Raw genomic sequence first — 27,939 nt, 5'->3', positions numbered from 1 at the left:
AACTTCCTTGTTTTTCAGAGCCTGAATTTACAACATTCTTACTAAAGACTCTGTTATCCTGTCAGAGTTGACAGAGTGTTTGGTTTCCTTTCAGTACCACTTCTGCTTTAAGTAAGCAGAACTGCAGTTCAGAGTCTCACATTGAATGAATTTATGAAATAGTGGACAAAGATGTGTCTGCATTAATTGTGTATGAACAAAAATTGTTCAAGTAACTTTTGCTCAATTTATTTAGCATAATGTTGACATGGATAAACATTACTTTTCTTCAAATGCCTGTGTTGTGTTATAGACTATATCATGTATGTTAGACATGGATTTCTTCCATATTCTGGTAGAGTATGGTGCAGATAGTGTTGAAAGTTAGATGACTTTCCTAACTTTTAATTAGTTGTTTTAACTAGCTGTAAGCAGTGCCCACTTTTAGTCAACACCAGTTGAGTTTCTTCACAGACCTGCTTTGATCATTCAGTCACTGAAACCTTAAGTTTGTTAAAACTAAGCCTGACAATCTTCAATAAACAAAGCCAAAGGAATTAGAAGATTGGGCATCTGGGATCTTAAATTTATGGCCATTCAAGGACATTAGAGTAACCAGAAGACAGAGAGGAGATTAAGGCCTGGAAAGTTGGAGATTCTCTGTCTGAGAAAAAAGATAAAAGAAAGAATAAAGGATGTGGACCAGATTAGCATGAAGAGAAAGCAATAACTAATTGGGGACAGAATACTAATTAATGAAGAGAATTATGTAAATTAAACCAATGAACATTAATATCTTTGTTGGCTAAAAATGCATAAATAAGTGAAGAAATTTTTTGTCGAGGTGATCATTGAGGATGCAACTTTGTCAGCCACACACATCTCTTGACCAAGAATAAAGTAATGCTTTACCTTCTAACAATAAAAAAAGACAGTGTTAAGAGGGAATCTTACTTACCATGACAATTTCTGAGGTTTTGAGTAACAAGACAAAATAAAGGTTAATAGAACAGTGTTAGACTTTAAAGATTTGGATGTTTAAAAATGCAGATTCAAGGGAATTAGTTTCCTGTATTTCAAAGTTTGCAAAGAGGAGATACCATTCACAAATTACACAAAGTAGACTTTATTTTTGCTTATAAAACCATCAAGTTTTTTGTCTATCACATCAGCTTCTATACTAGCTATAGAATTACTTTCATCCACAAAGTTTTAGTGCATGGTGAGGGGTTACTTCTTTTCCATGTTATCACCATGAGTTTCCAGTTTGGCTGTAGAGAGATTTTCTTCTGTGCTGTTTGTATTATTTGGCTTATCAGTCACTACCCAGTCTTGCTAACGAGCCCCAGAAAGGCTTTCTTTGAGACTGTTAGAATCTGTAGTTTGCTCCGATTGTGGTTGAGGTTGTTGTTCTGTGTCCATGTCTTGTGTTTCGTTGTCAGCTTTCACCTTGGCAGCATTCCTGAAAACAGCTCTCATGACAACTGGGACTGACATGCAGCTGAAGAAGAAAATGACACATTTGTCACTACTACATATTTCATCCATTCTTTAAAGTACTTCTGTTTGTTACACTGTGGCTGACACCAGAATGAAAACCAGCATTACATACTTTCTGTGTTTGTCTTGTACAACCTGGTGTTACACTGTAACCATAATATAAACTAAATGTGCTGTACCAGAAATATATGTTGACACTGAAATCTAGTGCTGAATCTTTGAAGTTAAGTGTGCAAAGAAGCTTTGACTGAAAGAGTGGGAGGGTCTGGTAAAAAAAAAAAAAAAAAAAAAAAAAAGTCGTAAGGGTGCGTCTAGTGAAAACTAAGAATATTGAAATATATTCATTCTTGTTGAGTTTTATAATTGCAACCTTCATGTTTTGTATAACACAGGTACAGAACGTATCTTTTCTAAAACACTATCTACATTGGAGGAGGTTTTTTTCCCACTCTTAACCTGGTTCCAAAAACAGTACCTAGTTTAAAGTCAGCTTCAAAATCCAACTTGCATTGATTTTGTTGTCATCAAACATAATAATTGTATACTAGCTTATGCCAAATCAATTAGTGCTCTCAGACTATGTTCTGAATCAGTTTGTCTAGCCTATGTTAGTGTATAACAACTTGCTCTCTTGGAATTTGTTCAGAAAACAAGCCAGAGACAGTGTTGTAGACATGTCATATATAACTCAATTTCTGAAGAGAAGCACTGATTGCTATTAGGTAGATGTGTAAAAAGACCTTTCCATGCTATTCTGAGCTATGCTGCACATGAGACTCATCAGCTAGAGTCTTCAAAACAGCATCTTTATAAAAGGTAAAACTCTTCACTCAGTCTCTCCCTGCTTCCACAAGCTTTCTACTAGCAACACTTCATCACTGTTAATGTTTAAAATTTTTGAAAGAGATACTTTGGACACTGAAGTAGCTTATTCCCACTGTTGTATTACAGCATTTTAGTAGAGTGAAGTTTTCCAGTTGCTGTGTTTATGGCATTATGAATGCACATGATATTTCCATTAAATGGACATCTGAAGTTCATTCCAACCGGTATAAAAGTACTTACCGTTTCACAGCTCTTGCTATGAAGTCATCACTAGAATTGAGAGTTGGATCTTGAGGATTTAAATGAAGGTGACATTGGACTTCTCTAGAACTTATAAGATCAATTACCACTAAGAAGGAACAGAACAGAAAAATGTTGGTTTTGAAACAAACATTGAAAACCATCCTTTCATTTTGCTGCTTGAAGAGATACAAGACTGAAGTCAGTGGAAAGAGGTTTGCAGCAATATATTTGCATGACTTGCTTTTCCTTAATATACTTAATTCAGAAATAGTGGAAGTTACAATTTATTAATTAAATGCAGACCAAGACAAAACAGGACTTGAATATTTGCATTTACTTCATGTATTATTCTGAGTACAGAACACCTTCTAGTAAGCAGTTTATACACAAGTGTATACACTTTGTGTTTTTCATGGGCTGCACACTGTTGAGTGGCCTTTAGAATGTTTCTAACTGAAAAGCATAATGCAAGAGCCTAGATAGAACCAAGTCCTTTGTCAGTTCAGTAAAGAGGACAGTAGCAATTATTCCACACATACCGCAGGCTAAATTCTCTTTCATGGGATGAAGGAAAAAGACACAAAAGCTGGTGTTCTTGTGTGGTACCACTTCAAAGTAAAGCAGTTCTGAATCATCTAGAAATAAAATTACTGTTTAGTGATATCCACCATTGAAGTTGGACTATTTTTGGCTGAACTACATGCCAGAATTTAAAAAATACTGATACAATAGTCTAATTATTCTACACTTTGACAACTTTGTTTATATGCATAGAATGAGCATAGAATTAAAAATCCAATACAGTGTTAAGAACTTTTTATCATTTACAGTACTCCAGAAGTAATGACAGTTTTGGCAAGGGAGCAGTAAAATCTGTTGACATCCAACTTAGAAACTAGTTTGTCTCTAATACTGTGCCATCAGTTCCAGCCACACAATTTACCTTCATTTATGTGCTTCTCAGAGACACAGCTGCTAATAAGAGTGTTATGTGCCACCTGATGTCGAAGAATCTCTATTACGCCAGGCACACACTTTGGATGGCTAAATGGGATTTTACTGACCAAGGCTCCTGCTAAATCTGATTTTTCTGAGCCCTTGTTTATGAAGTAACAGTGCTTTGGGCAATCTGGAAGAGACTAAGCAACAAATATGGTGATATTTCAAGGACTGTAAACAGGAAAGTAAAGCTTGATGTTACCAGGCAACTGTACAATCTGCAACAAAAATATTTTTGAAAGATACATTTCTAGCATGTCCATCATACCCCTCTGCATTTCTAGGAGAATCCTTAGAGGAAACTAAATGAGATCCACTCTCCCTCCCAAATACATCCAAATTAGGCAAATATACCCAGAGCCAAGTGGTCAGGAGTTCAAGTGTCACCAATTTTTCCAAATACTTTTCAGAGCCCTATAGGCTATAAAAATGTTAGTGACCAAGATAATAATATCATAGTAATGCTGCTTGATAGTTGCACAAACACGATAGCAATTTTCCCGGAAATCTCTTCTGGACAGCAGATGTTCCAACCTCCATCACTACTACTTTTTCTTTGGAGATGTATGTTTGGCTGGAATATCTCCTGGTGATTCACTTGAAGATAAGGAGGAAATAGTAAGAAAAACTTACCACCTGCCCATGTTAACAGTGATTCTTTGACAAAATTAGAAGTGCACTATTGTCTTATCTACTTCAGGATGCCAAATGGGAACTATCCCCTTAGAACAGGGCAGGGCAGTTAATTAGGAGGGTCTATGTTAACAAAAGCTGAAGAGCTTTTCCTTGTGTATTCATGGATCGAAATGATTTCCCATATACTGATTTCAAGGTTAGAATGCAATGTAGTAATTCCAGAAATAAAATCTTTAAACTCAGAAGTAAAACCTTCTCTCACCAAGTACAAATACCTTAAGGAATTTTTGAAAAGTTTCAGAGCCTTTCATGTTCATCCAATAGCACTGAAAGATTAATTCCATCTTACAAAAGATGAGCTTTGCCAAACATCATTTTAGCATGGTATGAATTTACTACTACCTTCTGTACCACCACCTCAAGTTCCAAGAACTAATGGCAATGGGCTCTATGAACACTGCTAGTAGAACAGAAAAAAATACCCTCTTCTTTTGCTGCCATGAATTGCAAAATTAATGTTTCCTAGCAAAAAAAAAAAGGTAGATCTTTGAAGCCTGTCTTGTAGTTACCCTGTACATAAGTCTGGGGGAAAGCATCTTAGCCACAACTTTCTGCACTAAAACTTTACATTTAATGCAGCCTAAGCAACTGTATTTCAATAATGCAGTTATTAAAAGGAAAGCCTTCTTCAGTTAAACAGCCTTGTCTCTAGATAGTAGTTGGCATCACTGTTGTAACACTTTATATTTTTCTTCCTGCCAGTCCCTTTAAAAGGAATGAATAGTCTCAGTGTTATCTAATTAAGAAATCCCTTTTGTTAAAACAGTGTGACATGCAGCATGATAAAGATCTTCAAAAATCTAGGTAAGTACCTTCTTGGGACTTGTTCCTCTCACCAGTCAATAAGTTTCCTTCTTTTTAAGGCATTAATGATAAAGCTCTGAGCAATTTTTAGAAGAGTAAATATTTGGGTTACACACAGACAAATTAGTATGACTTCAACAAGCAAGCATGCAGTGTTTCATTATTGAGGATGAGAAGCTCAGTTACATGAAAGTATCTAATACTACTTTGTGAACTGAACTATTTCCTAAACAGCACTTCTGTTGGGATTCTGGGAAACCTACATTGCTTGCTTATAGGGAAATGGTAATTCAGTATATATATCTTGCACAACAGCACAGTGTGTGTCAAATACACACTATACTTACCACAAAGAAACAAGATTTATTTGCAGACAAGTCTTCACTGCATTTTTCTTTAAGAGTAGACTGAACAATTAGCTCATATAGTGGAGCTAGTTTCAAGACAGAAATCTGAATTCCTGAAACCAGATCATTATTTTTATTAGTAATTAGGCTATGACAGTAGGATATGAAAGCTACTATGAAACCCAATGTTTTGAAAAGACAAAAATACTGATTTTCTTTCTTATTCCCCTTTTTTGCTATTGGGAATTTGAGGTAGAGTGTTTAAATTTGTGTGTAATTGTCATATCTTTCTTAGAACTTCTGTGTTTTGCACTGGTTGTTAAATGTTACACTTGGACTGATAGAACAGAGTATGTTCTGCCCCAGAAGCAACTTTTTCTTGCAACATTACCATGGGGAACTAAAAAGCAAATAAGCAATGCATAGTCACAGAAGCACTTACTCTTAAAAAACAATTATTACATGCCTGTGAGCTGCTGTATCTCTTCAATACTTGATGAAGACATTGGAACAGGCTGATGAAATTTCAGAACAAAGAGAGCTGGCAAATCCATGCTGAGTTCATCAGTCAGTTGCGAAAAAACAGGGTTGCTAGGAAAAAAAATTGTCAGAATGGAAGATTTTTTACAGAAATTGCCATAACAAGGACTCTTAGTGCAAGGCCACTGTCAGGTCCCTAGCAGTTTACTATGTTCCATACATTTTCTGACTTGAGAAATGTTTTGCTTTATAAATGCAACTTTAATAGTTTAAAACATGGTTAATGTGAAAACTGACAAAAACGAGAAGTGAGACAGAACTGAGTGATATTTTTTACAAATAATTTTTAAGTATTTTAATTCAGAAAGTTACTTCAGACTTTCCCTCCAGTCAGCACTGAGGTAGAGAGAGATGAGGTATCAGTACCCATAGTGGGATGACAAACTAATTTGTGTATTTTAGGTGTAATATCTTCAGTATATGCCTTCTTTACTGTGAATCTGTGAAGGACTTGCTTGTTGAAATTCAGTAATATTGTTCCAGTGGCTCTTTCTGGCTTCAAATCCATGAATAAATTCATAGTTCAATGCAACTGACATAGTTAAATATGAACACAATACTTTTGAAGTCCATTTGGGAAAACGGTAAAAGCCACAGATTACAGAGGGTGTTGCTATGGAGCATAAAGCCATAAATAAAACAGAACTTCCTATTTCAGCAGAGGCTAAATGTAAGTTATGCTGAAGTCAGTGTCAGTGTCTCTAAATCCATTTTTGTATTTGCAAGTGTCCAGAGCCTCACCTGTCCTCTCCAGCTTGAGGATCTACAATTAATGGACAAAGAGGCAGTTTGTGGAGTGTATCTGTGCCTTCAACAGTTACAACTGTTTTTGTTCCACATACCTGGGAACCTGAGGGAGAAAGAGAATGGCATTATTTTCCTTATTTTAGTGTATATTAATCTTACGCATGCAAAATGTGCAATGGTAAGGACTCGGAAGGTCAGGTCCAACTGACAGCCACAGTAGTGTGGGCAGAGAAGCCTGCACTGACCACACCCAAAAGGCCAAAGTTGCCCAAAGAGGATAGCAGCAATAGCTGAATCAACAACCAAGAAATGGAAAGTAGTTTCCTGATGGACATTAAAACTGTGTTAAAGTGCATCACCTAAACTGTTCTACTAAATTAGAATTTTAAATTTTATTTCTGAGCTTTCATTATTTAACTTTGTTTAATGAAACGAGTAGTACTGAAAAGCTTTTCCTGTTAGCTATTTCTGCTGAAACAGCAGAATAGCTGATATATCTTTACCATGACTTAGTTCTGCTTCCAAGACTTGATAGGGAGAAATGTAAAATTCAATGTTCATTGGGGTCCCTGAGGAACAAAAAAATAATGGTTACTACACAGGTCAATACAGGAAATATGTTGGGTACCTTGACACAAAGGTGAAAAATCCAACACTGTAGATGGGCAGAGGGGATTCCTTGTGAGAGAACATCTCTACTTACAATATATGTTCAATATATGTTCTGTATGTCTATACGTTATCTGAGAATACAGGTACGGTAAGTCCCTACAGCAGGTTTTATTTATAGTAGAGGATCTTTCCTGTACTCAAAGATCAACTCAGTAGTGTTTTTTGATTACAATTCTTTGAGTGCAGAAAAGGGAAAAAAAAATAGGGAGAAAAAGAAAAAGAATCACCTCCAAGTCTTGGCACCAGGTGTCCTACTTTTCCATTAAGTACTTCGGTAACTCTGTTTAGATCCCGTGTTCTATTTCAAAACACATCTTAATTAGTGTTTCTTGCATTGCAGTGCTAGCTAGGCTAATGTAATTTCTAATTTGTACCATTTATCAAAAGAAGACAATGCTTTCTTGGAAGTAGATTGTATGTCCAGCTTTCAAAACACCATACCACCACACATGCAATACTCCTGGAACTTGGGCTTCCACTTTCCTTCTATCTGAGCTGTTTCATGTTGCAGTTTGGTGTGCTATTTACCAGAAATTAGGGGGTTAAAAACATTACAATGGCAACAGGTTGAGCAAAGAATGAAGAAATAACCTGGATAAACTAAACTTGAACAGAACCAGTCTCTGACTTCAAGTGTGTTCATATGAATGAATACGTACATGCTGAATACGTACAGCCATACATTTACATAGCTGTGTACTAACTCTGCAGTGCATTAACTTACAGCATAGATGGGACAAATAATCTGTTTAACTTATAAATAATATTTACTGAGATATCCGTAACCAGCAAGGATACAGCACATTAGTTCATAGTCTTATTATGCTTCGTAAGGGAAAACTGCAAAAATAATCCAAAAGGGTATTTCAAGTTACAGGAGGCCATACCTGCCAAGGTATGTGTGTATGTAACTTAATAGGCAAGATATCAGAGAAGATATTTCAAAAATCCAGAAGAAAAGCACTGCCCTCAATTCTGATTTTCTGAAAATAATGAAAATCCTTGTACCAGATGGTTTAGGAAACTGTTCCCCATTTATCTGTAATCCTACTCTTTGAAAGGAGAAATTAGAGAAGGAATGAGAAAAACTGGCATCCACTACTCCTGATCTAAAACGTGAGGACAAAATGAGATACCCAAACAGCAGAACCCCAAAAGGTCTATTTTACTTCTGCCACAGGGAGATCTAAACATGACTGCTGACATTTGTGCACACACTCACAAGCTCTGTAACCAGTTTCTCAGGAAGCTCCTTAGATAAAGCACAGGAGTTCAGTAGATAGTCTTGTTTGGCTTGTCTGGGGTTGACAATGGCTTCAAGCTTCCCCATGGGAGAAAACTCATTAGCCTTCGACATCCTGCTCTCTAATTAGACCAGTTAACTTGTTTTTTAGTGAAATGAAGGGGCGTGAGTAGAGGTAAAGGGACAAAGACATAGACTGTAAGTTACCTGTTTAGAAGAGACATTGAATAAAGGTCTTTTTCAAGGGCCTGCAAGGCAAGATATCCCTTAGCTTTCATTTCACTGGGAGAGAAAAAAGACAATTTATTATTTTGGTAATAAACGTAAAGTAAATGAAAGTTAGGCTGTGGATTTCAAAAGTTTTTGAGTAAAAAATAACTGCAACCTTTTCCCTGGAATTCCATACATATTTGACAGGTCTTCTAGAATCTTGCCAAAGGCATCATAGTTCTTCATCCTAACAAAAAGAAATAATGACTATCACACTAGTAAGTGAGATGGAAAATAACTCATTTTACACATAACTTGCTAGAAAAGGCACCATTTCAGAGTGACAGTAGCCCCCTCCTTATCAGATCCAGTAGCAGTACTGATTTTAAATTTTCTTGAAGATACCGGAAAGTATGTACCTTTGGTTTTGTTGCAAGAAGCACTGTAATTATAGCTGAAACTGGCACTGAAGTAGGCAGTACTAAAAGCAATAAATGTACATGAAATACAAATATGAGAGTTCATATTTGAACTGCAAAACACTTTCCCTGATCTTGCAATAAAGCTAGTCATGTAGTATAACTTCCCTAAGACCATGCATGTGTACATTGCTCTTTTCATTAAAATATCAGAATTGTATTAATGCTGCACTTCACAGCACCACGATACAGACCTTAAATATGACTGATAAATACATCAATCTAAAAAAACACAACCCCCCCCAAAAAACCCCAAAAAAACAAAAAAAAAAACCACACAAAAAACCAAACAAATAAAACCAAAACCAAAACACCCCCCCCCCCCAAAAAAAAAAAACCAACTAACAAAAACACTTAAAAACAAAAAAGGGACAAGTGGCTTGGTTTGTAAAGGAATGGTTCAGATTGCTCAAACCCCAGAATTCCTGCAGATTTTGACTTGGTGTGACAACCTGGAGCTGTGTTCAGACTAACCCACCAGGTATTTACTCACTTGCTTAAGTAGATTTTACATGAGTTTTACAAGTCTTACTAGACTCTGGTGCTGCAGTCACACAGACAGCTCAAGACTTTCCTTCTCTTCCCATACAGATGTGGCTGCAATGTGGGTCAGCAGAGAAAAAATAAGCCTGCCTTAACTCTGATATTGGGACAAAATCTTTCAAACCTGGAACCTAAACAAGTAACTCAGCTCTCCTCTGTCTCTTTCCAGATAGACTAGTGGGGAAGCAGGGGAAAAGGAGGGAAGGAGGCAGGCGTAGTACAGGAACAGACACAGCACCAGCCTATCATTAGCTAGCTAGTTAATCTTAATTTTATAGTCAGTTTGAGACTCATGGGAAACATTACACATATAACAAACTGCCTTACAACCTACACCACGAGGTGAGAAGGGATACCTGTGCATTGTGACAAATCTTAACAAAATGAGGAAGGCAGAGAAGTAGCACCCACAGTACCAATGGCATCTATATGTCAGTGCTCAGAGCCAAACTGCTGGTATTAACATTACTGGAAGTCAAAAATACATGAAAATGCAAGTTCAAGCTTTAAGTCATAGCTGTTAACACCCATATAGCTAATATAACTTCATTTCTGAGGGAAAAGAGTGCTGGAAAAACTGATGATGAATAATATAAAAGAGAGATGAAACACTCAAGGTCAGTGATTATTCTTTCTCTTTTTATCTTCCCTTTCTACTACTTGGCCACAGAATTTAAATAAGAATCCAATTTCCTAAATATACTCATTATTATTAAAATCTGGAACCTTGATCATATTCACTAAAGAACTTACAAATAGACTTTTTAAGTGGTGGCCTGACCTGGAACAGCACCTATTCAGACAAAACAAAACTTAGTAATAATAAATATATATAGTGCCCTACTGCTACATGAGAAAATTAGGGTCACATCTCCTCCTATGTATTTGCAAAGAAACTCAGGCCATGTGATACCACCTTGCCTTCATTGCTGTAAGAGAAGCCTGAAGGACATTCAGTTAAAAGTATTTGCACAAGGACAATATGAAGACTAGTATTTGATGGAAGGAGGAGAGGAAAAGTAATACCTAGTTTGTAAATCTGCCTGTTCTGAATTGTCATCATCAGACCATTACCAAAACTATGCTTCCAAGTAGTTCTATAATTCTTGCAAGCAAGACAAGGGCTGGTATTCCAAGGCTGTGTTTGACAGACAACTAGAGCCGATGTGTTGGGGATTACTGTTTACCATTGCTCCATTGAAGCAGATGCATTTGGTGGAATGACTTGAGAAACAAATATTGCCTGGAGTATCTTTTCAAAATTATATCTGCTGCAGTTTTAGCCTTGAATTTACAAATTTGAAGCAGGTAATAATAGTTACAATGACAACCAATTTCCAATATGGGGGATTGGAACCAACTCCCCACAAAAAATGGAATCCAAAATGGTGTCAGTTCTTCTGTTGTTTTCTGGATTCATAATATTGTCCCCTGATTCTCTTTCCTTTTTTTTTTTTTTCCCTCTTCAGTTTTTATACTGGAATGGTTCTACCATCAGGAACTCCATTCCATTCAACATGAAACCCTATCCATGATTTTTTACCTTAGAAGCTGGACCAAGTCATCACAAACCTACAGGAATAAGAGACAGGAGTTTCATCTTTCTTGCCATTTGTGACACATCTCTTACAAGCATTTCATTAGTAATGATAAGCTTGATCCCTATTACTTTTAAGTAGCTGCATGGCTAGCATAAAAAGAACTCCTAACACTCAAAAGCAAGACTAACAATGCAATAGTTAAAAATTACTATAATAATTGGAAGAACAAAGGCTCTGTGAAAGAGGATAAAATTAACAGAAATAGTTTTTTGATAAACTCTTTCAGAAAAAAAATTGCATCTTGGCCAGTTTTTCTTTTATAGATTGTGCTAGAATTCTCTGAATATGCATTTTCATTCTAATGATGTTGTCCAGCACTCACTGACCAACAGGCCTGCGCTGGTTAAATGAACAATTTGAAATTCCAGGGCTGACTTCAACAAAAAATAATGGACAAAATTAACTCCAAGGCAATGTAATAATTTGGATACTTATTGACAAAAACCAGAGTTTATGTTCCCTAACCCCCCACAACAGCTTGTGGGTATATCTTTGATCTCAAGTATTGTCTGTAATTCTGTAACTACTGCAGAACATATGTGAACTTCAGGGTGACATTCTGTGAATAATTTAATAGAAATTTTGCAAGAAAAACATCCCCACTAGCAGAAATATATATTATGCTAAAGAAGGCAGAATAAAAACCAGAATAGCTCCAAGACATCCATTGAGAATATATATTGCACTGTACTTTGGTGGAAAACATTTTAAGCCCCTATTATTTACTGTATGCTGGTAACATTGAAGCATGAAAATAAAAATATTATGTGTGATAGCACAGAATTCCTGGAAGATGGGCCTGTCAGCTAACTTTTATTTTAATACTTAGCACTAGAGTATTTAGTATCTGTAACTGAGTTTTAAGTTTAGGTGAGAGGTTCAGATGCCTGAAGAGATAACTAGTGTCATGCACAAGCTTGCAAGTGTGACAAGACCAAAAGGAAGTCAACACCTGTCTGACATGACAGCGGGAAGCCAAGTGGGAAACTACAGGATTGTAAGAGACAGAGAATATTAATTTTACCACAGGAGCTTCTTCAAAGTGAGCCAACTTTACATCCATCACATCTCCATCCTTCTCCAGCTGAATTTCTACATAAAACATCATTGATGTTATGTAGCAGGCAGTCCCACTGGGGCTAACATGAGCAGTAAGTCTGAGAAGGATGAGAAAAGAAAAGGAAAAAAAAGTTTGTATATATAAAAATTCTGTAACTTAAAAAAGGAAATGAGTATAGTTCACTTGGTCGTGGGAAGAGACACCAGGGATGCTTCAAAAATAACACTTCCTTGGCTCAGCTTCTGAAAACTATCCAACCAGGCATGTATTTGTGCTCTGCTATTTGCATTATCATGTTGGTCTTCTCTATTAATCTCAGTCTGCAGCTTTGGGATGTAGGCATTTATGCCCTCTCTTTACCCAATAACCTCCTCCACAAAGGACTAATCAAAATAGGCAAATACACTCCGTTAGAACACTGAGCTAAGAAATAACATTGTTGACAAGCCACCCAGATGGTATTCCTCCCTGGACTTGAGCCCATGCTTGCTTATTTGCCTTTATTCAAAACAAACTTACCCTTTTTGTCTGGATAAAAGTTCCAACGTGTTCATCACAGAAAACATGGATTTAGCTGCAAAAGCCAGAAATGCAATTTAATCAAACTATAATGATCAAGAAGTAGAACCAGTATTTTCTGCTTTAAAGAATATGATTTAGGTAATGAGAAATTAGTATCTCTTGAATTATTTATTAATGACAACTATTATGATTAATAAGTGCTGTGCTGGGTTGAAAATATTCTCAGGCTTTAAGAATAGCTATAGCCTGAAGGCTTAGCCCAAAGACAAGTGGCAAATCTCTTGTCTCTTATTGACCTCTGTGTTTGTACATTTCAACTCTTTGTGAAGAACATCAATACAGAAGGATTGGTAGATTCCACACAATATTAAAAAAAATATACTTTGAGTTATCCAATAGCTCCTTACCATTTAATGTCCTCTCTATCTTCTCCATGAAAGAAAGCAATAGACCATCTGGAGCATTACTGCCAGGCTTTCGACAGAGGTTATCCTAGCACATTTATGAAAACAAGAGACAGATTCCTTAAATTACTAGCTAAGAGACACAGCACACAGATGCCCCATACAACAAACCTCTGGTTATTTGTTTTTGTCAAACACAGAGGTTACCTGCAACTGGAGTTATCTCTGAAATGGCAGCACTGAATGGATTTATGAAGACATTATTGTGCAGGAAATACATACCAGATGCCTTTGGAGCAAGGAGTGGCTTTCCATTCCCCTGTCTTTTCAGCTGATCACTAGATGTGTCAGCTAATTTCACTGCAAAGCTAAACTAAGAAAATACTTGTGTTTTTATTTTTGAAAAAATCTGCCTGAGTGAATAGAAAAGATCAGCAAGTGCCACAGGAGTACTTGATTAGATTAGGATATAAATTTCAGCTGACGCTATTAACTTCAGTAGCAAGCAAACTGTTCCAGTTTCTCTTCAAGCTTGTCTGAAAACTTTTCATACTTAGCACATCAATTAACAAAGCACACTCACTGCTGAAGAGTTTTCACTTTGTTCAAATTCAGGACATTGTTTCCAGAGTAAGGACTGAGTTAAGCATTAATAAAAAGAAGCATGGAAACAAACGGGAATTTTTATACTGAGTTCACAGCAGTTGTGTTAATCTGCTCTTTACAGAGATGATTCCTAAATTAGCTACTGGAAGGGCAGGAAGCATGGAATGGTTAAAGTATATCACAGCAGCAGAAAGTCTAGATAGCAGATTTCAGACCAGTTTCTAAAATACGATATTTTCTCCTAGTCCTATAGACAATAAATTGTCTTTATATACCATGAATATGATAATAATAATGAATGGAAAGCAACCCCAACTGGTAACCAATCAGTACCAACTCCTGAATAGTTAAAACAATGCAAGAAACAACCCCTAAAGTGTTAAAATTAGGCAGGAAACTTTATAATCCATTGTCCTAAGAAAAATGGGGAGCCAAGCTATACTAGGCACCAGGTTTTTCTGGGGATTATCTTTTGGTTGGTTTTGGATTGCATGTGGTTTTTTGGTTGGTTGGTTTTGCTTGTCGTTTTTGAAAGTCAAGCAATTTTTTAACTACCTTGGGATCATACTCTTATACCACATACCCTTCTCTCACCTAACCTGTGATTCTTACCATGCAAAAAAAAATGAGTTTCAGAGTTTCAGTCCATGGCCTTTGTTGGTATTTTAAACGCAGCTGTTCCATTAAAGCATTTGTAGGAATAGCTGTCACAACACCTGAAAAACATGTCAAAATGTTCTAAAGATAATGGCATGTATTTACATTTGCAACCAAAAATGCTGGAGGAGGACAAATGTAAAACCTTGCTAAGGTCATAGATGCTATGCTTCAAAGAAGGAAGTAATAAAGAAATATTTTACTGGAATTTTGCACATACAAATATCTAATTTTTGTAAGACTTTGACAGAAAAAGAGTAGGGGCAGATTTGTATAGGCAAGTATTCTCAATATTAAATACAGATATGCAGCCCAATCTTGAGTTTGTTAAACAGTTAGGCTTTCTTCACCCATGCACAATTTCATATATGTATTCTTAATAAATACCAAGGCTTTGCCATGGACTTGAGATATCCAAATACACCCACCTTGAGCTCATTAAAGCTCACTTTAATTAGAGATAAAAAATTAGAGAGCATATTTTATGATGAGGGTGTTAAGACATTGGAACAAGTTGCTCAAAGAAGTGGTACATGACCCCGCCCCCCGCAAACATTCCAGGTCAGGTGGGACAGGGCTCTGAACAACCTGTTTAAGTTGAAGATGTCCCTGCTTATTGCAGGAGGGTTGGAATAGATTGTCTTTAAGGGGTGCAATTTTTTTTTTTTTTTTTTTTTTTGACATGGCAAGGAATGAGAATGGGGCTGGGAGAAGGAATATATTCAGTCCATCATCTGTCTCCTTATAAATATTCTTTCTGGCCTTACACAGAATCCAGATCTGGATGTACAAAGAAAGTTTTTGGCTGAAATGTGATACTTCCATGACCATTACTTCCATCAGTAGAAAAACAGGAGTGAATTTCCTAATACATCAGTCTGAGACAGGTAGGAAGACTCCAAAGTTATTAATAAGAAGAAACTGAGTCCTGCAATGTGGCACCCACTTTGCTTTGCCCCAGAACCAGAAGAAATATTACAAAGGGCTTCTTTGACTTAGTGGGCACAACGGCTGCTGAGATCTGGCCCCTTTGAGCATGGGGAAAGAGAGGCGGACTAGGAGAGGGATGTCTATACCTTTTGCACCAAGGAGGGATAGTGAGAAGTGAGAAGGGTCTGGCAGCTTATTCCTCCTGCAGGGAGGATAACAGAGCAGCAACCAGAGTCCCTCTATAAATCAGGCCACTTCAGCCAGTTGGAGGAAGGGGAAGCAGTGGACCCCAACCAGCTCTTGCAAGCATACTCACTGGGAACATGCCTCCAACTCACCCAGGCCTTCATGCTGATAGAAGTTCTGCAACCCACCCTGTATCTCCATTCACACTGCAAGAAACCAAGACTCCTATTCATAGCAGCTGCAATGCAGCATCCATAGGTGCTGTGCAAGGCAAAATTCTTGCTCGTTCAAAAAGCTGTTCCCCAGGGGTCAGTGTTTGAACTTGAGGCTTGATAAGCACAGCAACATGACCTCTGCTACTTTTTACAAGAGGTACCCTGTTAGTCATGTTCTTCCACATCTAAGGCATTGTGTCTATCCCCATCTTTTCAGAAGGTGTAATATTCTCAGAGACTGAATTTAACTGGGGGACAAAGGCAAGGGATTTAGTAACAGTGATTTGTTAGTATATGATAGTAACAATCACTCAGCAAAACACGAAAGCACTCCAAAAGGGGGGTTTTAATCTTGCTTTTTAGTGGAGGGAGTTAAAAAAAGGTATCAATAGTGTTTGCATTGTATTTATACAAAACTTTGTATATTTTGTGGCCACCTCAGGTTGCAGTCTGCTTGTACATAGGAATCAGTGTACAGTGGCAGTGTGAGGTTCAAGGGTTAATCCTGGAACTTTGTACAGGCTCAAAATGTGGTTGCTGGGGAATGTCAAGGTCTACAGTAAGAAGAGCATATCTCCATCATAAACCCTGGGTGACACTGTTTCAGGGTACCTTACAGCCAACCACCTGCTTTCAGCTGTTAACTGTCATGCTGCAGTGCCTGAAATCATCTCACACCACATAAAATAGAGTATTATTGACTTGTATGTAGAAAGCTGAGTAGAAACTAAATAGTTCATTGCCTTCACTAAGATTACAGAAAAAAAAAAAAAAACAAAACCTAAGCATGGGCCTAGGAATCCCAGGAGAAGTATATGTCAAAAAGTGGTATTTGTCTCCAGACAGGTGTCAAGCATGCTAGTTAGAGAAAATCAATGCAGTTGAGTGAGTTAAATATATTTGCACTTCAGCTTTTACAAAGGAGGTGAAATGTGATCAAGTAAATTGATGATGTAATTCCAAACTTGTGGTAAATCACATTTCTGTAAACTTATTCATTTGGTGTATGGTATTCAATATTAATTTACTTTTTAACCTGACATTAGCAGTGACCATAGTATAGTCATAGCTATAATCATGAGCTTTACCTGTTAATTGGTCCATGAATTTAAAAACATGTTTTCAGCATTTCTAGGGAGTCATTGTATCTTAGGTTTCTTTGAACAATATATTGAAACGTTTTCTGCTGAGCAAGAACATGTACTATGGCCCATTTAATGTCGGTTGCCTTGGCCCAAATCATAGGAATGGGTATGTGCAAATACGACACACCACAGCTTGCTAGTGCTCAATATTTTTGTGGCATTTTTTATATATGTTTGTCCAGAGATCTTTAGAGTCTCCGTGATCTTGATAATAACTCCAGTGGCTTCATCACGTCCTGAATAAGCAGAAAAGTAAATTATTTGCTGACTATCTTGAAGAAAACACTTCCAAATGAATGGAAGAAAATATGCCACAGCTTACCTGGTCTGCATAATAGCTGTTCTGCAAATAAACAGAGGACTTCAAGTTTAATCACTCACAGTACAGTATGACTGATAAGCCTAAAATACACTTTAAAACAAAAAAACCCTTTTCCATTGCGTTCAAATGTATGTCTTTAGGTAAATGAATTTGCATTTTTCCAGGATAGAAATAGCGCCAGATTTTCATAACAACACATATATTCCAAGACAATTATTAGCCTTCACATAAAATTGTGGGATTGGAAAAAATCCCATGAGAAACAGAAACTTAAGCATTGTCAGAAAGTTCCTCAGAACAAAGTGTGGTTCCAGTATTCAGAACTGTCATACTGAATTACTGCACTCGAGAGAAGAGTTAAGAGTGATGAATAATTAAAAATGTTCTAATTATAGCTTCTCAGGCATATTAAATACACAAACATTTAACTGGGTCAGTTCGTGGAATAAAAAAACCAACTGGACATGCATTATCATGAGCACAGAAGGTAATTGGAATTGCTGCATGAATCCTGCATGCCCACCTGCTCTGGATTACTTTCTCTTTCACTGTTAATCAAAAACTGCTGCTGAAAGAATCTTTCATGTGTACAGCTACTTAATAAATTGTCCCCAGATTACATCCTCTTTTGCTCTCAAATAATTGCAGGTTATTTTCTTACTTTTTAAAGAGTAAAATAGGTATGTTTCTTCAGGCATCTTTTAAGAAATTAATTATTATTACTACTTGGTTGATTTTTGTCATGGTTGTCTGCATCTTGCTAAATTCCTGACTCTGTAATATGCTTCACAATGCATGACCTGGGCACATAGTGTTTCATATGAAAATAGCATTTTGTAATTTCATAGTTCAAACATTTCTGACGATTTTTCCATTTCATTGAATGGTCATTTGTTTTTCTGAGAAAGAATCAACATATTTCTCATTCATATTCTTGCTTTAATTCAATTTTTTTTTCCAGTGAAGATACTCTAGATTTATTATAGAACATAAGAAACCTTGGCTTACTGTTGATACATTTTAGTAACATCATTTCAGAAAATATTCCAAGTATTCCATAATCAGTGCAATATTGGTGGGTTTGTTTCTCGTTTCTTTTGGCACACTGGGGTTGCTTTTTTTCTATTAATCCTGTATCTAGTCTAAATTATTTTTCATCTAAAGAATAAAATCAAAATAAATCGCCAGCAATATATCTTCACTGGCCTGCATCCAGCACTTTATTGGAATTGCATCTTTCCAGAAGCCCTCACCTGAACTGCTGACCAGAGAAAACGGCAGCTGCGTAACAGCCCACAGTACGTCTTAATACAGAACTAGGGCCTGGGGCAGTCTGTGAAAACCAATGGTTCCAGATAAAACTGCAGGATGTGTAAGGGATGTTGCTGTAATTATGAAGTCAGAGCTAAAACTGTTCTTTCACAAAGTGCCATGGGATTTTAGAGTGATCAGCAGTAACAGAGCTATAAAATGGGCATGTAATTGGAACATGAATCAGTGTTTACAAAAACAGGATGAGCATTCAACCAATTCCTTTATCTATCCTACATACTCTTCCATCTAAGGCAGGATGCAAGTGCTGCTTAACTTTTATGATCTATAGCTTAGTCTGATACAGTCTATAGTTTATGGCTTTACAACCCATAAAAACTACAGTATGCTTTGTCATCTCTCCTTCAGTCTCTCCATCACCTCCACAGTTACGGACTGTGAATATTTAGCTCCTGAGAGTAACATCAGAATGTTGGTGGCTGCATTTTATTTCAGACAGCCATATAGACTGAGCCAGTTTTACTCCATGACTTACTAAACAGCACTTCTGGCACTTAGTCTGAGACATTTAACACTGGCAGGCCTTGACTGTTTCCTGATCCTTCACTGAAAGTGATTATGATTCTTCAAAGCCAAAAGCTGTAGTAGACAAACACCAGAAAAATAGGTTCATAGCAAATGATCATAGATGTAGAAACACATTGACACAGACAGGGCATATCTTTTCTGCATAGTCAAGATACGGCTAACATTTGATTTCTGCCTGACATTAGCATTATAATCTCCAAGTAGTTCTTGTCTAAATCTTTTCTCAAAGGCCCTAGATCCATGTGACCACGACTTAAATAACCTCATGAACAAACATGTGAGGGCTGCCTTCATGTGTGTGCATTTGCTCTTTGCAGGGTTTCATAGGACACCATGACTGCTGTTCATAACTGAACACTTGTTGCTTTTTCTACATCTCTTATCTTCCTAAGAGTCTTTTAATCATTTTTATAACTAAAATCAGTGTTGCATGATCATTCATGTTCTTTACTGACATCAGTCAGCATGAAATCAATGGAACCCATCACTTGAGAGCTGCCACATCTCTCCTTGAAGAGACACATAAATTGAATGTAGCTGCCACATAATCTGCACAATGGCAAAATTAGTAATACTCATACTATACTGAAAGTCTACATTGAAAATGTTACTGGTAGAAAATGAGGGTGGAGGAGGTGGGAAGGAGAAGCAGGAGCTAAGAATTAGTAGAGGACCTGAAAATAATGATGAGCACTGAGGAGATCACTGAGGTAGAAAAGAGGTGTAATATAGAAAGATAATAATTGTGCTTAAAGGAGCTTTCCACCAGTATGTCTCAAAGCTAACCACACAGGAGCCAGCTTATTACCTTGTTTATCCAGACTGGGATGCAGAGAGATGGGAAGAGGAAGTGACTCCTGAAACGCTGGCCACAGAACTAGAAATCAGACTGCAATTTACCTGACTCAACTCTAGCACATCCCCAGTAGAATAAAGAATGAAACCAGCAATGAAAGAAAGAGGTGCAGAAGGGGACTAGAAAATCACAAGAAAACGACATGGAAAAAAATGTGATATAAGTATGAAACCAAATAAAGTATGAAAAACAGAATTAATAGAAAAGATATGAAAAACAGAAAATACATAAAAAGGAAAAGATTAAATAACTATATAGACAGCAATAAAATTTGAAAATTATACAGAATTTTGTGTTATTTTAATAACAGAGAAGTGAGATGAGTTTAAGTCTACTTGGAGCTATTTTAAACCAATATTGGCTTGGAGACAATTGTTCAGCTTAAGGGTTTTGACTGAATATATATAAGGATATAGATTATATAACATGAAGACTAAAAAAAAGAAACAGCACTCAGTGGCAAATACTGACTTCAATAAAATAGCATGTGGGAAGGCTACATTTTTCAGGAAAGGCAATACGATAAAGGAGCTCAATCCCAACAAATACCAATTGAAGATTTTACAGTGGTGGCATGCAGACAGGAACTCCATATAAAGTACACATTTTACATCACTCTATGTTGGTTAAACAATTTGACACAGCTTTTCATATCTTATGTTTTAAAACTGAAGCTAATAAAACTATGAAGACTTCTTATAAATACATGCAATACACATTCAATTGTACATTTTAATGCTTTTATATTTTTAGGCACTTGGTAATCCCTTAATTATGTCTTTAAAAATGTTTTTGTCCATTCTTATATGTTATGAACCAACTTTGCTGTAACCCTCAGCTCTCAGATTTCCAGATTCCTAGTCATCTACTAGAATGATATCATTTGTCCTAGCTCTGTTGAATGACAAGATGAATTACTGCAAACTCATCATTACTCATAAATTCCTTGTTATTCAAGTCACTTAACCTCACTTTCTCTATAGGGATGATGCATTTGGGGATAAACCTTTTCAAACTGGTAAGAAAGCTGTAAGTTAAGAACCATGACTAGCTCAGATGGAGAATATCATCATTTGGACAGCTAATAAAGCTAATGAAATGCAAGTACCTCATTACTCAAAATCTCATTACAGTCATCTCAGTATGGGTTTTTGGACTGTATGTTTTTGTTTTGTTTGCAAGTGTAGGGATATACATGTGACAGGTTTGCAGGCAGCCACAGATGATGTGAAGCTTCTGGGAAGCTGACAGATCAAGATGTCCTTGCACTGAGCAAGAATAGGAGGAACTGTCCACACAACCTCTGTGTGTGTGTTGATTTGTAGCACTCAGAATCTGTTCTGTATTGCATATTTATTTGTCTGTGCACATCACAAGAACATTCCCCAGGTTGTATGTGCTGAAAAAAGCATAAAGACTGTGCCTACAGAGCTTAACCTCTAATTGTAAACGGCAGATAAAAGCTGGGATGGGAAATGGAGGGACTGGCCAAGATTAGAGCAAATTAGTGCATTAGTGTGAGGATATGCTGTAGGTTAACCCCAGTTGGCAACTAAGTACCTTGCAGCCCCTCGCTCACTCCCCTGAAGCAGGGTGGGGGGACAGTGGGGGAAACCAGGAGGTGAGAAGGCTGAAGGGTTGAGATAAAGACAGTTTAATAGGGAAAGCAAGAGCCACACACTGCAAGCAAAGGAAAACAAGGAATTAATTCACCACTTCCCATGGGCAGGCACATGTTCAGCCACCTCCAGAACAGCAGAGCTCCACCATGTGTTACTTGGGAAGAGAAACGCCATCACTCCAAATGTCCCCACTCTTCCTTCTTCTTCTCCCACTTTTTATCGCTGAGCACGACACCATACGGTATGGGTCATATAGCTCATCACTTCAGTCAGTTGTGGCCAGCCCTCCCAGCTGTGTCCCCTCCCAGCTTCTCGTGCACCCGCAGTCTCCCCCCTGGTGAGACAGTGTGAGAAGAAAAAAGGCCTTGAGGCTGTACAAGCACTGCTAAGCAGTAACTAAAACATCCCTGTGTTATCTACAGTGTTTCCAGCATAAATCCCAAGCATAGCCCCGCACTATCTACTGCAAAGAAAATCAACTCTACTCCAGCCAAAACCAGCACAGAGTAGAACTAAGATTATATGAATTCCAATCCAGTAGTCTGTCACTTAAGACCTGTAGTTGTACTGCCTAAGAGCAGGCACCAAAATAAGCTTTGTCACATGAGATTTTCCTGCTAGTTTTTGGAGAGAAACAAGCACACTCAGAGGGAGATCTGATGACACCCCCCCCCCCCCCCCAGTAGATGCCTCACTGCCTCAAGGCAGCCATCACTCTCTCTTCTTGTGTGAAGCAGGAGCTACATCCCAAATCTGCCCTTGGGCATGCCAGTTATATACCTCAAGCATGGTATGTCCTTAAAACCTGACTATCCCTTACATGAAAGCACATAAAAGCACACAAAGTTACAAACTTGGGAAGTATGAGTATGCTAATAATTAACCAATAATTGTTAGGCATATATTGTTTAGCATATTCTTCACTCATTGTTACTTATGTTTTCTCACAAGCAGTACAAACTGAAGGTGGATAAAAACACTTTCCTTTTATTGGGAGGGTGATTCTCCTCAGAATACATGTGGATTTGGGCTGGGTGATTTCTTTTCAACTGGCCTGCTACTTAGAAACTCTATTAATTCACAAATACATTTTATGCATACTTTCACATTGGTAATAAAATGTTGTCTAATAAATTTTAATACAGTTGTGCCACAAGCCTAAAAGAGAAGAAATTAACCATAATGCCAAGAAACCCTACCTCCATGTATTGATTTCGGTTCAGCAATACTTGACAACGCAAAGGCCCACACACCCACAGACCCAGATGCCAGCATAATCAGTTCTGGGCGGAAATAGGAGGGTGCCCTCAAGAACCAGTAAGTGGTTTTGTTCGTTTTGTCTTTTTTCCCTTTGAAAAATTAAGTCTCTCTCATCCTGGAAGATTTATTGAGCACTTGAAGGAAGAATGGATGTTTTACGCATGATAAGATGGTTTTCCAAAAAATGTGGTTCATTTATTCATGTCAAGAGAAATCTAAGATAAAATTACAGTGTTAAATTATGCATACTTTAAATATAAATTCTGTGGTACTAAATGTGCGCTAAAGTAAAGGGAACTTTTTTTTTTTTTGCTCTGTGAGAATGAAAGTTAAACACCAATGTGTTTCCCAAAGATTTGGACGTGTTTTGTCTGACATGTCCACTGTATCTTTAGCTTTTTAAAACAAATTAAATCTTTGGCAGTTGATTTCTTAGCTGTATTATGGTACATTATGCAAGTACTACTAGCACACAATTAATTACATCTCTACCTAACTATTCTTCATAATTTTTCCTTTCTAGAATTTTATGTGCAGAGCTGTACTGGCACATATGCTAATACTTAACAAAGGACATTCATTACCTACACCCTTTATAGCCACATTGCAAATGTCTGCTACACTGCCTGTATGGTTTTAGGTACCTGCTGTAGCATTTAAACACAAGAGAGCAAATCAAACCTCTTGCTGCCTTGGGCTGCGAACCCTAAGTTCTTATACAGTCAATGGAGTGAAGTAGTTGCAATACCTCCTCTGACCAGTTGCTCTCCTACACTGAGGAGCCAGAGTCATGCTGTAAAATATTCCAGGTGCTCCAGAGATGCTTTTGCTGTGGTCACTTGTTAGCAATTGAATAGGAATTATTAATGTAGTGCACTTTCATGGAAATACTTCTTTTAGTTTTGGGTTAAAGATCTTGGTTTTTTCCACTTAGTTTAGGTAAGGTGCCAGGGGACACAGTCAGGCAAAAACTGAAGGGTATACTATAAACTGGTTCTTATCGCATTACAGAATGCAGTTTGGGCCACAAAACAAAATTTCAAAATAATTATTTTTGTCTTAAGATAGCTGTTAAGAGAGATTAAAAGGACAAAGACCACATTCATTAACAAGCAGCATGGAGCAAAATGGGGATGAAGTCCTTCCCACTGTAAAGACCACCTGATGAAACTGAATAGCCCCAAGTCTGAGGGGCCTGATGAGATGCATCCCAGCATCCTGAGGGAACTGTCTGATGTTGCTGCCAAGCTACTCTATACCACATTTGGAAAATCATGGCAGCCAGGTAAAATCCTCAGTGACTGGAAAAAGAGAAACATCGTTCCTATTTTTAAAAAAGGGGAGAAAGGAAGACCCAAGGGAAGTACATACTGGAGATCCAGGGAACTACATACCAGAGACCTTCCCTTTCATGGGAAGACTGTGGAGCAGATATTCATGAAGTGTGTAAGTGTATGTGTTAAGCACATACTAGACAAGGAGATGATACAAGACAGCCAGCATGGCTTCACTAAGGGTAAATCATGCCTGACCAATCTGGTGGCCTTCCACGATGGAGTGACAGCAACAGTTGACAAGGGAAGGCTGACAGATGTCAGCTACCTAGACTTCTGTAAGTCCTCTCGTTAGGTGGTCGCACATGACATCCTTATCTCCAAATTGAAGACGTGAATTTGATGGGTGGAATATTCGGTGGATAAGGAATTGGCTAGACGGATGGAGCCAGAGTTGTGGTCAGTGCTGTTATCTCCAGGACACTGCTGATGAGTTGTGTCTCTCAGGGGCCCGTCTTGGTACCAGGGCTCTTTAATACCTTTATCAATGACACTGTCAGTGGGATTGAGTGCACCCCAACAAGCCTGAAGACCCATGAAGCTGAGTGGTGCAGTTGGCACAACAGAAGGAAGAGATCCTATCCAGGTGGGCAGACTTGAGAAGTGGGCCCATAGGAACCTCAAGCTCAACAAATTTAGGTGCAAAGCACTGCACCTGGGTCAAGGCAATGCCAGACATGAGTCCAGACTGGAAGAAGAACTTGTTGAGAGCAACCGTGCTGAGAAGGACTTAGAGAGTCCACTTGCAGCCCAGAAGGCAAATGGTATCCTTGGCTGTATCAAAAGAGGGGTGGCCAGCAAATCAAGGTAGGTGATTGTCCCTTTCTACTCTGCCCTCATGGGACCCCAACTGGAGTGCTGGGTCCAGGTATGGAGTCCTTAACATAAGAAAGATGTAGACCTGTTAGAGAGAGTCCAGAAGAGGCCATGAAAATGGTCAGAGACTGAAGCATCTCTCCTACAAAGACAGGCTGAGAACTGTTTGAGGTTGTTCAGCCCGGAGAAGAGAAGGTTCTGGCAAGAGCTCACTGAGGCCTTCCAGTACCTAACGGGTAGAAAGAGCAATTTCTTACGTGGGCATATTAGTGATAGGACAAGGGGGAAATGGTTATAAACTAAGAAATTAGATTTAGATTAGATTTTAGGAAGAAATTCTTTATTTTGAGGGTGGTGAGGCACTGCAACAGGCTGCCCAGAGATCTCGTGGACGCCCTATCCCTGGAAATGTTAAAGGTCAGGATGAATGGGGCTCTGAGCAACGTGGTCCAGTGGGTGTCATCCTTGCCTTTGACAGGGGGTTTGGAACTAGATGGTCTTTAGGGTCTCTTCCAACTCAAACCATTCAATGCAAAGAGGCACATCCAGAGAGTAAAACAGCTGCTACCAGCATCGGGGTAAGTACACTGTATGTCTTACAGGGCAAAAATTATTTTGGACTAGCTCTAGTACTGAAGGAATAAGGAAGTACTAAATTATTATGTTATGGTCGTAGGTTGGAAACAGGCACATGACAGGACTCACCCAGATCATGCCACAAACAGCAAAGATTTATTGACCCCCTCTTTTATAGGGGTTCCTGGGCTTGAACAACTGATTGGTCAAGGTTTCAACACTGCCCAGCTCCCTGACCAATGATACATCTACATTCAGGATTGAATGGGATTGGCTGGGGTCTCCTGTTTGAGTTTGAATCCTACCTATTCTTGCCTCACATGGGGATTTGTTTACTTCTAGGCTGGCCAAGTCTGGGGATCTGTTATGGCCAAATTTATCTTTGCAGCTACAGACCAGCTACAGCCATGACCCTAAATGGCTGCAGACATCAGTATTAATGAGACCTTAACTACGACTCACCCACTTTGGCCACAGAAGGGCTCTGGAATAAGTATTAAAAAGTAACACAGCACAGAGATACTCAAAGGGCTGCAGAAGCTGCACCAGGATTTCTTGAGGACTCCTGAATCATTATTTGTACAGAATCACACAAACTCTCTTCCAACCTTTTCATGGTCTCATGGAAAGTCTAATCATAGATATCATGAAAACTTTTCCCTGTTTGAAATATCAAAAATGCTTTGTGTTTTATTTTGGACATTTGGTTGACTCAGTGTTAATTAGTTTTCCTTTCCTCTCACCTTTTTTCCCCCGCCCTCTCCATTTAACAGAATCCAACATTTCTTTGTGTAAATGGACATATTTTGTTGTTTTAATCAGAATGAATTGCATCTGGATGGCTATCAGTTTCTCAAGCTCTACAGAATTTGCAAAAATTAGCTAATACTGAAATGTGAGGCAAACAAAACCAAACTCTAGAGGAATAGAAGTACTAAACACTGGTTAAACAATGTCAATATGTCAAAAATTTCAGAAAACAGAGCAGAGAGAACAACAATGAAAGTTTTATAGTGCACCTGCTTTGCAAGCAAAGTGCAATGGCTCCATGAGGTGAACACCGAGGTCAAAGTTTTCCATTTGAGGTGATAAAATCTAGAATTTCTAGACTTGGAAACTACTTTCAGCCAAACAATTATGTGGAGGAGGGGATGCTTCAAAACAATTTGTATTGTCTGTGAATGGTTGCAGTGTGAAAAACAAAGACGCACACTGAGCAGTCAGTTTTGATATATAGGTTACATTACATCACTTACATAATGAGTTTAAATCATGTTGTGTTTGCACAAAGCTTCCCTTTATGTTCACAATTTAACAGTAAAAGATACCGTTATTAAGGTACTCTTGTTATTAGTATTTGAATGATTGTAATTCACATGGAAACTGTCCTACTCTCCTATCTCCCTGTTCTGTTTGGCATCTATAAAATCCTCCATGCATGGAGTAGTCCATTATTATAAAGAAAAACCAAAATCCCAAAACTCTTAAGAGGCTCACTGCTTCCCGTTCTCTTCTGCAAGTGATCATTTTCCTTAAACTCAGCATTACATGATTTTCAGCTTACACTTGTGCTCTGACGAAAGCTCCACTAAAAATAATTGTTTATAAACCTAGTGACAGATGTCGAGAATTCATCTCCTTACCATGGCAGGACACGCCTCCTCTATTCTCCAGATGGGGGATTAGCTGCGGGGAAGGAGGGACAGACATCAAGCTAAAATGTTTTCTCACTATCTCCCTTAGGAGTTTCGGCTACAACAAAGGAGGAAATGCAGGAAACGCAAGCAGGTGCCATTTGAGGCTCGGAGTTACGCTGCCGTGGGACAAGCGGGACACGGCCCCACAACGGAATGAGCCGCCCGGGGTAGGCGCCGGCCCCGCCTCGCCCGTTACCCGCCCCCGCCGCGCCCCGCCCGGCCCGGCCCCGTACGCGCCTCAGACGGAAGCAGCCGTCCCCTTCCGGGACTGGGCCCGCCCGCGCGCACCAGCGACCCGGGCCCGGCCGCGCCGCCCCGCTCCGCTCAGCCTTGGCCGGCACTGCGCCTGCGCGCCTCGGCGCCTGACACCGCACCGCGCCCCGCCCGCGGAGCGGGGGTGGCGGGGCCGCGCCCGGTGACGACGCTGCGGCCCCTGCGGCAGC

General features: G+C 38.5%; 1 protein-coding gene across 2 annotated transcripts; it reads right to left on the bottom strand.

Moving 5' to 3' along the window:
• Positions 1 to 1,103: 1,103 nt before the first annotated feature.
• Positions 1,104 to 27,635, bottom strand: LOC136293910 (mediator of RNA polymerase II transcription subunit 1-like). 2 transcript variants are annotated; one of them, XM_066191071.1, is made up of 17 exons: positions 27,443 to 27,635; positions 14,633 to 14,736; positions 13,418 to 13,502; positions 13,008 to 13,062; positions 12,453 to 12,585; positions 11,371 to 11,399; positions 8,981 to 9,052; positions 8,803 to 8,877; positions 7,580 to 7,650; positions 7,184 to 7,249; positions 6,675 to 6,783; positions 5,860 to 5,984; positions 5,394 to 5,506; positions 3,491 to 3,686; positions 3,087 to 3,182; positions 2,545 to 2,653; positions 1,104 to 1,480 (listed from the first exon to the last, which is right to left on the bottom strand). In XM_066191071.1, the coding sequence occupies exons 1-17, from the start codon at positions 27,507 to 27,509 to the stop codon at positions 1,315 to 1,317; spliced, it is 1,671 nt and encodes a 556-aa protein (XP_066047168.1). In that variant the 5' UTR covers positions 27,510 to 27,635; the 3' UTR covers positions 1,104 to 1,314. The 2 variants fall into 2 exon arrangements, with proteins under 2 accessions (XP_066047168.1, XP_066047177.1); XM_066191080.1 differs by lacking the exon at positions 14,633 to 14,736 and having other exon boundaries at positions 27,443 to 27,520.
• Positions 27,636 to 27,939: the final 304 nt, after the last annotated feature.

Source organism: Chamaea fasciata, unplaced genomic scaffold (genome assembly GCF_029207755.1).
Source record: "Chamaea fasciata isolate MVZ Bird 193981 ecotype frontalis unplaced genomic scaffold, bChaFas1.0.hap1 SCAF_1, whole genome shotgun sequence".
NCBI classification, from domain to species: Eukaryota; Metazoa; Chordata; class Aves; order Passeriformes; family Sylviidae; genus Chamaea; species Chamaea fasciata.
The sequence above is the reverse complement of the archived record's forward strand: the minus strand, read 5'-3'. Positions and strand labels throughout refer to the sequence as shown.

Bases quoted from the DNA above. Each gene is read 5' to 3' on its own strand.
- LOC136293910 (XM_066191071.1), bottom strand. From the start codon at position 27,509: ATGTCTGTCCCTCCTTCCCCGCAGCTAATCCCCCATCTGGAGAATAGA. The intron at 11,400-12,452 runs GTAAAATTAATA...TTATTCCTGTAG, and splicing joins ACTTTGAAGAAGCTCCTGTG to GTTTGTGATGACTTGGTCCA. The intron at 3,687-5,393 runs GTAAGTATAGTG...TTTGTTGCTTAG, and splicing joins ATAAATCTTGTTTCTTTGTG to TCTCTTCCAGATTGCCCAAA.